This window comes from Odontesthes bonariensis, chromosome 21, assembly GCF_027942865.1.
Source record: "Odontesthes bonariensis isolate fOdoBon6 chromosome 21, fOdoBon6.hap1, whole genome shotgun sequence".
Classification (NCBI taxonomy): domain Eukaryota; kingdom Metazoa; phylum Chordata; class Actinopteri; order Atheriniformes; family Atherinopsidae; genus Odontesthes; species Odontesthes bonariensis.
In genome coordinates, this window is record NC_134526.1 from 26,849,501 (window position 1) to 26,861,165 (window position 11,665).

Consider the following 11,665-nt stretch of genomic DNA (forward strand, 5'->3'; position numbering starts at 1 on the left):
TTACATAAAAACAACAACACTTTATTATCACAGCATCTTTCTTGAATTAAATATACAAATTTACATTTTTCATAAGTTTCCTGAGGACACCACAGGCAAAGTGACAGTTAGGATCTGGAAGAGAGAAAATTGGAAGATATCGTGTGTCAGGTCATCAAATATGTATTATACAAGATTATGGCCCAATACCATTTCCTCCCACTGGCCCTACGTCTACATTTTGCTAGGAAATGGTTCCCCAGTGGAGCTTTAAAGAGGGCTTCCAGGGCAATGTGGAACAGAAATGTGTTTCATTATTTATGCACAACAGAGGGGTAGAGCCTCACAGTAAGAACTGGGATGGGACCGACCTGTGTCGTGTGTATGAATACGTGTCTTACGAAAAATGTTAGTGATGCAACACTCTTATTATTTCACTGTCATCTGTTGATGCTGTCAGTTATGTACAGTTAAATTAAAAATGTGAGTGCACTCTGTGCAGAGCTGGCTTTGGATACCTGCGTGCCGTTGTTGTATTGCGCCATGCTGTTCTCCTGGTTGATGAGGAACGGGTGGAAGATGTCAAGATGGAAGAGCGAGGGCCGAGCAGTGAGCACGAGTCGGTCCTCCCCGACATCCAGAACCAGAGAGCGAGATGACGTCTGCACAGGAGACAAGTTGATCCAGATGAAACTGCTTCACTCAGCCACTGACGATGCAGTTTGTCCGACAAATATTCAATTATTTTGGACAGTATGGGTTGGTTCAGATAATTCTGTTACTGGGACTTAAAACGAAAACACTGAGCATGACTGACTAAGAAAGTACTGCTGTTTTGTGACCTTTAAAATCAAATTTCAGAGACTTTCCCATGATGACAACGCAAACAAGTGGGAAACTTGTCTGATCACACAGTGTACAAAGTCCAACATGCAGCAACTGACTTGTCAACCCAACCCTTCAGAGACATTGACATGCTTTCATGTCAAATAGAAATTAACTGGAAGGGAGGTACTCACAAGACCAAATGGTTTCTGTGTGTAAGGGAGAGTTCACATGTGCAGGTAAAAAATGTTGTTTAGTGTAGAATATGTAAGTCTGTTGTACAGGTGTACCTCCTATAGAGGAGATGAATCGTATTATAAAAATAAATTCTACTTTGTGTGGTTAGATTTTGTCAGATTTCACCATTTCCAAACAAAGTGGTGAAGCTTAATCGGACCCCATCTTTATGAGGCGGACGATGTGACTGTGTGTGAGACCCCGCACACGCATGTCTTACCACACCGGGGAGCTTGATCTCAGCAATGAGGTATTCAGGCTCTCCAGTAGGAGGCTCCACAAACAGTGTGAAATCTGGTCTGAGCACAAATGAGAGGAAAAAAGAAAAAGAAAAACAAACATCAGAAAAGTTCTTCTAACTTTGCATGCAGCTTCCAAAAGGCAGACAGTTACAGTGACTCACCTTTTAGCACCTGCGGGGGAGGTTTGCCTGCAGGAAAATGGACAGCGAGGAGATGACTGTACATGTTGATTGTACTCGTTTTACACACATTGTTGATCCCACCTGATGAAATCTCCACTCTAACGATAATAACTCAAAGATATTAGTGTATTTCATGTTGAGGCAGATAGCCACCCTTCCTGAGTCATGTTCTGCCAGCTGTTAAAAGGGAGCCGTTTCTCTCCACAGTTGAAGAGAAGTTTTGGTGCAATCTGTTGGTTTCCTTAGCTAGAAAATGTTTTTTGAATTTGCTCTGTATGTATGAATTGGACTCATTTTGAATTTAATTAATTGGATTTGATTGGATTGCGATTACAATGAATTGAAGTCCAATTGGTTTGAACTGGACTGTATTATTGAAGTGCCTTGAGATGACATTTGTTGTAATTTGGCGCAATATATAAATAAAACTGAATTGAATTGAATTTCTTTATATGATTTGTTTCAGACAGAGGGAGACGTACTCGGACTGCAGCTCTTGGATCACCGGCCTGCTCTTTGTCCGAATGTTCTGTTCGCTGATGGAACCCAGGAACTTTCTGTTCTTCAGCACCTTCCACTCTGCACAAAAACAAAGTTGAACCGCTTCAACTTTTTACAGCATAACAAACGAAGGTTACACAAACACACACTCACCTCTGTTGAGCTGCAGATTGTATTTGTTCTCTAAACCCTCCACAGACACCAGAATAACAAACTGCTGGAACAAGGGATCTTTCTGCAAGACACATACGCATTCTATGTTGGCTGTTACATATTACACATGTGGGGACGTTTTACATTTACATGATGCTTTTCAATTGTATGGGTTGATGATGATAATAATAATAACAATAAAATAAGGTAACTTTATCTATACAGTCATTTTGAAACAAATGTTACAAAGTGCTTAATACAGCCACAGATGAAAACAAAATGAAGCAAAAACGACTTAAATCAAAACAACTGTGTGAAATATAATAAAACTGTGGGTCAGTTTTCCAATCAATCCATCAATCAAAAACTAAATCAGAAAAATCACGTAGAATCGTGAAAGACTTGTTGATAAAAGTAAAAGTCTTCTGCCAGAGGATCTCAGCCCGTTTATTTTTCATAATGTTCAACGTACAGACAACATACGCTACTCAAAGGTCTCACAAATAAGCAGGTGACAGGCCATGAAGGGCTTATAAAGTCTATGGCAAGATCTTAAGATAATTTCAAAAACATACTGGGAGCCAGTGCTTAGAGGCCAAAACAGGGGTAACGTGCCCTCTTTCCTGAGAAGCCTGGCAGTTGAGTTCTATCCAGTCAAAAGCAGATCTAACGGATTTTTGGTTGAGGCAAGAGAAGATAATAGTCTTGATTGAGAAAACAACACCACCACACACAAACCTGACATTTCTGGAAGAACTCCTGGTTGATGACGACATCATAAGCTGTGCAACCCTGGGAGTCTGAAACAGAGCCACACACGTCGTGAGAAACTGAGGAGAGGTCTTGGGATGCAAGCTTTCTTGTCATTTAATTGAGCTGGATCGTCATTTCACAGTTTACGTGCCGCCATATCAGTCTCAGCGGGTCAATGTGGAGCGAGAGGAATTGAAAATGTTAACAGTTGATATGTAAACTGCTTCATGTACAAACCTGATTAAAGTCACAGTCTGTGCTGATCAAGACACAATGTATTTTCTGTTTACATGCTGAACCACAGAGTAAACAGGCTGTAAGAGCAGATTTATGTTAATTGTTGCGTCTCATGGTCGGATTGTGATTGGCCGGTCAGCCTATACATTATATGAAACCCAGTTTGTACTAAAACTCTTCACAACCAAACAACGAACACACGGATTTGGTCGGACTAAAGACAATAATTCCGATTTTTGGAGTGCGACGTGGACGTGCTGTATGTTACATTTGTCACGTCATGATGAGAATGGAAGAAAGTCGCAAGTCCTAAAAGGAAAACCAGAACACCAAATAATCAGAAAGGAGGTGTTCAGAAAGTATTTTGGATTTTACACTATAAATGTTGTAATAACGAATTACAAAAAAAAAAAAAAAAAAAAAAAAAGGACATTGGTTGGCTGTAGAACGCAGCTGTCGTAAGTCTACGGCAACAAATCGGCGCAATCACCTGCTTGCTCGTGATGCTTGCTGGCATCGCATACAAGCTAGTCAACGCCAGGCGTTAAGTGTCATCCTTCCGACTGCTGTTTGGCCACAGCAGGTCTCTGGCTGGACGTTTTTAAAATAAAAAAATAAGAAAGCCATCTTTAGCCTGTTAGCTGAGTAAACAAGTCGATTGCTGGTGTTCGTACCGCGACACACACACTGCTCAACAGGAGCAGGAGAGACTGAGCTGCTCTGAGCTGTCTTGATGTCTTAGTTGCTCTTCCCATTTTTTCTTCTGTCTTTTATCACTGCCAGACGGGTCAGTTCTCTGCATTTTGATAGACCCGTTCTCACTTGTTTATTTACATCAGATACACATACTTGCTACTAAGCTACTTGCTGAGACAGGTGGGCGCTGATAAAAATGAAAACGTTGTTGGGTTCAGATGGTTTTTTTGGATCATTTTTTAGGCTCCTTGCCTCCTATTTTGAAAGTTATTCAAATGTCAAAATAAGGATCATAAAATAAAGATGAATTTTGTCTTAAATTCAGGACTATCTTTCAAGTGATAATACTGTTATCCTTAATGCTTTTAACTGCAATAATCATCGAGTAAAAATCCAATCAGAGATCCCTTCCATGCCTTGTTGTTCAGATTTTATGAGATGAAGATTAAGTGAGATGAATGAAGCAGGAATACTCAGCCAATCAAGAATCGCTACAAGCACCACCCTAAATGTGTCGGGTAATCAAAAGTACCACAACCGGTGCTGTTTTTTGGGGTGAAACTTTTACCCAGGCAAGACCCAGGCATTTTAAGCCTCTAGTTCCTGCAGTTGAAAAGGAAAGAATTCCCAAACAACCCTTGTTACAGGAAAAGGTTCTTATAGCTGAAATGCAGCTTACCTATTTACAGTAGGGCTGAACGATTATGGAAAATAATCTAATTGCGATTTTTCGCGCCAATTTTGCGATTGCGATGCGATTATTTTTTAAGGTCTTTGTCTTCTGTATTATTAAACAAAGACAAGCAATACATCATACAGTATGGCTAAAACTATATTACATTAATTTTAAACTGTTCTTTCCTGGAAGACAGACCTCTGTTATGATGACATGAGGTGATGCATGAATTGATGACTGACATTTTTATTTAACAAAACAGTATATTTGAACATACACAATAGTATATTTTGAGCTTACAAACATCTGCGCATAAAGTGTTGACAAGGAACAAGGAAACACATGCCATGAACCAAAATTCTACAAGTAGTACAAATATGGTCTGTACTCACAAAACGATGCATTTAGAAGTTTGTACATAGTCCAGGAGATTATTATTATCAACACAAGCCTAATAGCTTCTCTGCTGGTAAAGCTGCGTCGACGTCACTTCCTTGATCTGGGAGCTTCAATGTAAGATGAGGGTTGATCTACCACTGTAGACAACAAAGTATATGCTATATTCTACATGAATTTTTATGTTGTAGAGTTGTGAATTTATTTTATCAATGGAGAAATTGAGCAGCCTTGCTTTGTTGTCTACAGTAGTAGATCAACCCTCATCTTACTTTGAAGCTCCCAGAAGTGACGTCGACGCAGCTTTAGCAGCAAAAAAGCTATCAGGCTTGTGTTGATAATAATAAACTCCTGGACTATGTACAAACTTCCAAATGCATCGTTTTGTGAGTACAGACCATATTTGTACTACTGTAGAAGTTTTCTACAGAGGCATGTATGCTGTTTGTATGCATGTTTGGTGTCATGGCATGTGATTTTAGTGTGGTAATTTTGGAGATACTGCCAGGGTCCGTTAGCGCTTGTAGCCTACTAAGCTATTCGGGATAAGCTAACTCGGCTAAGCTAACTCGGCTGATGTTCGGCCAAGATCGGAAAAACTTCGGGTGGGCTACTTGGCTGGATGTCACGGTTCAAATGACCCGGTGAATCTACTCCGAACCATCACTTTAAAACCAAAATAGTCCCACACGACTGATGTGCAGTTCCTCTTTGAAACTAGCATCCCCGCAGGGTCTGGTTCTGTTGAGCCTGAGGCCATTGTGTAGGTTACAGCTTTGCTTGCGAGTCCTCTCCGGTAGACTGTTTCATAACTTTGCTCCCCGTGTCACGTGACCCGAGTGCAGCCTCTGTGGTTAGACAATCTCGTTTGATCATATCACATGTTTTACTCGCGCATGTCACGTGAACAGAGTATAATCGCAGCTTTTTTTTTTTTTTTTTAAATAATCGCAGCCTTTGCGATTAGAAAATTGCACTTGGTCATATCGCGATATTATCGCAAATGCAATATATCGTTCAGCCCTAATTTACAGAAGACAATTATTGTTCACACGATTCTGTACAGTTTATCCTTCAGTGCAGATACTGAGCAGATACACTGCTTGTGCCCTTGGCTTACATACTGTTGTCTACTTCTGTGTGTGGTTCGCCGAGGCTCATGGGAACTCTGTAGCTACTGGGATCGTCTAACTGGAGCAGCTCCACGAGCTCCTCTCTGGAGAGTTCTGGCGGATGTGGCACTGAGTTTGACTGACAGATATTGATGAAGACTTTGTCTTTGCCTGGCTCTGACAATGTCTTCACACACATGCCTGGGAGGAGGAGAAACAGGAAAGAAAACAAACTGGAACAACTTATACGTATTTAACATGAATCAAACAGTTGTAGCAATGTCGTCCAAATGCTGAGTTTTTAAATAAATTTGAAAGGACTACTGTGGAAGAAGCTTACCAGGATGAGGTCGGATAACTTTGGAGTCTGGAGTTTCGGTTTGCAGCTTTTCCACCGTCTAGATAAAGCCCAGAAATTTGTTCTTGTTATTTAAGGGTAGGCATAGAGCAAAGAGCTGTGTTGCAGAAAAGGTCAATGGAGCTTTCCGCCTTTACTATTCCCCCAGGAATCCAACAAAGTTCAAAGCTCTCTGGCTTACAATTCAAACCCCAAACATTCCAAAATGAGATCAGCTGCTATGTAAACAATTTAATAACTGTAATGTGAATTAAGTATAAAGAACAGAGCATGACGCTTTACATAAACAAATTTTTTTTCATGCAAACTACCAAGTGTAGGCAGTTAGGCAGTCTCAGAGAACATATATGAAAACTTAGTGGAAAGTTCATATGACAAAAGACGTTACTATTTTCCTTCGCAATACAAGCGACCCTGTCGCTGAAAATGACCGTGTCACTCTGTGTTTACGACTATTTTGGCGTCTGGTCTGTACACTCATTTTGTTCTTGGGTAGCTCTTCCTTTTTAGACATCAATGCAAAGAAAACTAAGGAGATGATAACTGATGTTAGGAATAAAAACAGAAATATGAAATATTTTGGAACAGTGATCAACAACAAGCTGACATTGGAGCATCAGGTGCACATCAACGAATGCACTTTTATCATAAACTCAGATATCTTAATGTGGGCGGTACTTCTAAGAAGAGGTTTTATCGTGTTTTTTTTATAATCCGTTCTTACGTTTTCTTTTATCTGCTGGTATGGCTTTCTAACCTTTCAGAAACAAAAGAAAAATAAATACAATTAAAAAAATAAATAAATAAAATTAAAATCGCCTACACTGCATTATTAAGGCGTGCAGCGAATTTGTTGGTCTCAGCCTCAACAACCTCCCCACCTTGCGCAACAACAGGGCCCCTTAAAAAAGCCTGGTTAACCATGAGGGATCCCAGCTGCCCTGCGTTCTCTGAGCTGACTTTACTTCCGTCAGGCCGTAGATTCGTGTCCAAGAAGGAAGACAGATAGAAGAGCTATTTATACCAGCTGCCACTGACTTTTTAAACAGCCTTACATGATGTTTTTAGTGGTCTTACCATTTATTTGGCTTTTATGGTTTCTATGTTTTTAATATTTTTATGTTGCATTGACCAATGGCTGTGTTGTTATCAGTCTTTATGGCAGGAACGCTCAACTAAATCATTGCAGATGATTTGCTGATTCTGTGGCAGAACTGACGTGGACAAACATCAGTTTGTGTCGAAAAATACGTTTGGTCACTTTAGACCCACAGAGACAAGCAAACCCACTGTGTCCTCAGCTCCAGCTGTATGTTTACACTAAAGACTCGAGGGTGGGGTTAGTCTTGGTAAAAAAAAACATGCTTCCCACTTTTACAAACCAAAAAGTTCAACTGAACATTGGTAAACTAAAATAATTACAAAGGTTTTTAGATACAAAGCTGTGCTATTACCTTCAGGGAGTTAGTCAGCTAACTTCATGTAAAGCCTATTAACCTTTTTCCCTTTTACATTGCATTTAATAACTCAACATCCTGTGATATCTGATGAGCAAAGGCTATGCAGTTGGGCACTAACGGTAAGAGCAGTATCACCTGTAACAGCAGTTGCTGATAAAGTTCCTCTTGTTGCTGCAACTCCAGCTCAGAGCTGAGAAGTGACGAGTCCGTCATCCTCCCGTTGAGGTGAAATCCGTCAACGGATCCTTCAACTGAAAAGGATGAAAGAACTGAAATGAGAAATCCACCTTTTTTTCCCTAATATAATCAATAAATCAAGCCCATGAGACAAATTCAGGACTGAAATCTTTGAGAGAGAATAAATTCCATCATGACTGCAGTCCTCAGGTAACTCTGCACTTCAGAGTATACGCTACAAAACTGGAAAAGTGGACATACTTTCTGCGCTCTCTATGTTCACATTTACGTCTTTCCCCGACTGTTGCAGTAAACCTTGACATTTACAGCGTCACATGCTCTTTTTCAAAACTTAAAAAAAAAAGTGGAGGAAAGAAGTGACGGTGACTGCAAGCTGCACACATATTCTTGCCAGGGAGAGCACGTGAGAAAAGCTGCCACACTCGATGACTGCCGTGTATTCTCAAAGATATGTCATGTCGCCTGTCCACTGCACCGCAATTCTTCACTGTAAGATCACAGGGACAGCTGATCAATTGATGCACATACGTGAACAGCTTCGGCACAACTGACACAAACTATGAATCAATATCCATGCACATCTGCAAAGTACCAATTGGTTTGCAGGCAAAGGTGCAGAGGCCGGTGGTGTGACTGCTGCCAGCAGCAGCTTTTGCATCTGGCTTGTGAACAATCCGAGGACAAACAAATGATCCGGTGTTTGGCTTTGCAATGGAAATGTTACAACCTGGTGCCATTAAAACCAGAGCAGAACAAAGGAAAATAAGATGGAGCAGAGGTGAAAGTACATCAGCATTGCGCAGCTGTTTTTACACAGCTGAATGCAAACATCTATAATACAGACAGATCTCTGTGTGGAAGCATACTGTCCACATGCAAGTCTGCTTTGGACTATCCGTGTCAAGTCTGATTTTTACCTTCCTCGTTGGTCTTATTTTCCTTTCGTCTCCACAAGTTCATTTTGTAATGCAGACATTTGGTTCAACGTTTCAAGTTTTGCACCAAGTCCCTGACAGCTCCTCCACAGAGCTGCTTCTAAACTGACATAAACTCCTAATCATTCAGAATCAGACAGAACCCACAATCCTGCCCTGCCTTGAATTACACAACGGCTCACCTTCATGGTCAATCAGTGATTTTCTCTCAGTATTTCTCTTAATCAAGCCTGCACATTCACAGCAGTTATATAGAGTTACCTTTCACTTAAAACTAGAGGTTAAAACATTTAAAACAGCATCCTAGTTTTATCACGTTCTTGTGAATCCTAATGTTAGTGTAATGTAAAATATAGGCAAGTACGCACTATTTGCTTCCCACCACAACTCACTGTAAAAGCAATAAAAAGTATCAAACTTGCAGATGTGGTCCTGAAGTGGAGTGGTCTTGGTGCAACTTCACGTGTGGTGTTTATATGATGCTAGCTTAGCTTTAACCTACTAGCATAGAAACCAAAGGAACTCCCTTTCTTGTTTTCTGTGGTAAATAATTTAAGTATCTGTTGTGTAATATGTGTTGTTGGTTTTTTTTGCCGTCCTACTCCTCTCTCTGTGTGAAGATATGTGGATAAAAGTTTGCTTACTCTTTGAACCGAACCGACAAACGACTGGAAAAGTGACGCCTCTCTTGTCTTCCTCGCTGCAACATTAACTTCCGTCCCAAGCTTTTCAGACTAAAAGCATTCGACAATATCAATGCTGACCATTATGTTGCCCAACTGTGATTAATAATGCATTTGCCTTAACACTCCTTGTAGGAGCTATTTCTTTATTTCTAGTTAAGCCATAGAATTTAGATTTATTTGATATTATTTGCTTAGTTTTTGGTTGATAATTAGCATTTTTGTTGAATTTGAGTTGTTTAGGATAAACTGGTTTGTAATTAATTTAATTATTTTTTTGTTTGGGAAGTGGGCGTTTCACATAAATACTTGGGTTTTAGGGAGCTCTGGGCGCACTTGGGTGGTCACATGTTTTTTTTTTTTTTTTACCAGTTAGCAGTTTCAGTTGTCAGTTCGTCAATCAGAGGGTGAACAGATGAGGCAAGCAGAAGCAAGCCACGGGAATCAGAGCAGGAGAGGCAAGAAGGGATCTCATAAAGCTTGTTCTGTTTTGCCTGCAAAGTCGGAATAAAACCCACGATGAACTACATTTTGACCTTCTTACTGCGTAAACCAGAAACCCACAGTGCGTCAAGTAACTATTTGAGTTCTGTTTCATTTTAGTTTGATAACCTTAAGACAAAAGTTTTTTCTTTTCTTTTATTATTATTTTCATGGACAAATAGTCACTACACTCCTTTTTATACAATGTAATGAAATCTGGCTTAGGTTAAGTTGCATGCTCTCAACACTTAGGTGAAGTCAGTTTTAAATTGGATATTCGACAGACATTCGCAAGCCACTCCAACATTTCAAGTGCACCCGTATTGCAGACTTTACAGTAAACACACGGAGAGGACGACTGTAGCGTGTTCCAACTTCCTGTTTTCAAAATAAAAATGTGGGACATTAAAAGCGGAGAGTACTGTGTTTAAAGTTATTGAAAATTATGAACAGATGTAAAAACAATAGTGTATCTCATGCAGCCAGTGTAGTTACATGATCCCAAACAGATTTGGAGTCAATTGATCACATGACCTGGAAGCTATTGAGCAAAAATGCTAATATTTACATATAAATATTAATAAAAATTATGAACAGAACTAAATTGTAAAAATAAAAGGTGTATCTCATGCAGTCAGTGTGGTTACATGATCCCACACTTATTTGGAGTCAATTGATCACATGACCTGGAAGCTATTAAGCAAAAAAACAATTGTTCATAATTAGGGACCGAGCAGTGAAACTGCAAGGACCCTATTGTATCTGTAAGGATTATTATTCTTCTTCCGTCTTCCGTCCGATTCTTTGCAAAAGGAGCGCCACGTGCCAGTCGACGACATGAAAGAATCTAAACTTTATATTTTGGGGAGTCGCTCATTGACTCTGTAGCGCCCCCTACTATGCTTAAAAATGGTCCCTGCATTGGGGTTAGTTTCACGTGGAACGACAAAATCCGGTACACTCATTCATCATGCCCAGACGCACAAAAAAGTCTCATGCCACCATACTCCCACGTCCACAGGAAGGCGGCCATTTTGGATGGAAAGTGCGTTTTGGTGCCATTTTTGACCGATTCCACGCCTTGCATATGATCGAACTTGTCCTACAGATTTAATGCTACAGACTTCAAACTTGGCCAGGTTACTCTTAAGACATGGGGGAAAAAATTAATGGGGTAACTTTTTCAAAACTTAAAGGGCGTGGGCGTGGCATCCTATAGTAGCCCTGCTACTATAGGATAAACTTCGTGGACAGTTGTGAAAAGTGAACCCCGCAATCTTAGTTGTCTCCGATGTGAAGGCTGCAGGCAGCCACGTTTCTGTGACAGCAATACAGTTAGGCTGCAAGGGCTGTGCACAAAACTGCACACAATGCCAAATCCACTACATGTCTCGTCAAACTTTGCACATTCATTGAAAACACAATGAAACTGTTTTGCCTCAATGTGTGCCGAGGTATAGCACCTGTCACAAAAGGAGCCATACTGTTAATGGCATCCTTAACATCTTCCCTGCAATATATGCGCTTCTCTTCAAACTCCTGAATAATTAACCCTGAAA

General features: G+C 40.2%; 1 protein-coding gene across 2 annotated transcripts; it reads right to left on the reverse strand.

The window, feature by feature from the left end:
• On the reverse strand, window positions 1–9,658 carry pih1d1 (PIH1 domain containing 1). 2 transcript variants are annotated; one of them, XM_075454391.1, is made up of 11 exons: window positions 9,585–9,658; window positions 7,943–8,058; window positions 6,330–6,387; window positions 6,002–6,190; window positions 2,858–2,919; window positions 2,120–2,201; window positions 1,948–2,044; window positions 1,445–1,471; window positions 1,262–1,340; window positions 498–641; window positions 1–114 (listed from the first exon to the last, which is right to left on the reverse strand). In XM_075454391.1, exons 2-11 carry the CDS (start codon window positions 8,018–8,020, stop codon window positions 70–72), a joined length of 861 nt encoding a protein of 286 aa, XP_075310506.1. In that variant the 5' UTR covers window positions 8,021–8,058; window positions 9,585–9,658; the 3' UTR covers window positions 1–69. The 2 variants fall into 2 exon arrangements, with proteins under 2 accessions (XP_075310506.1, XP_075310507.1); XM_075454392.1 differs by lacking the exon at window positions 1,445–1,471.
• Between the last annotated feature and the right edge of the window lie 2,007 nt (window positions 9,659–11,665).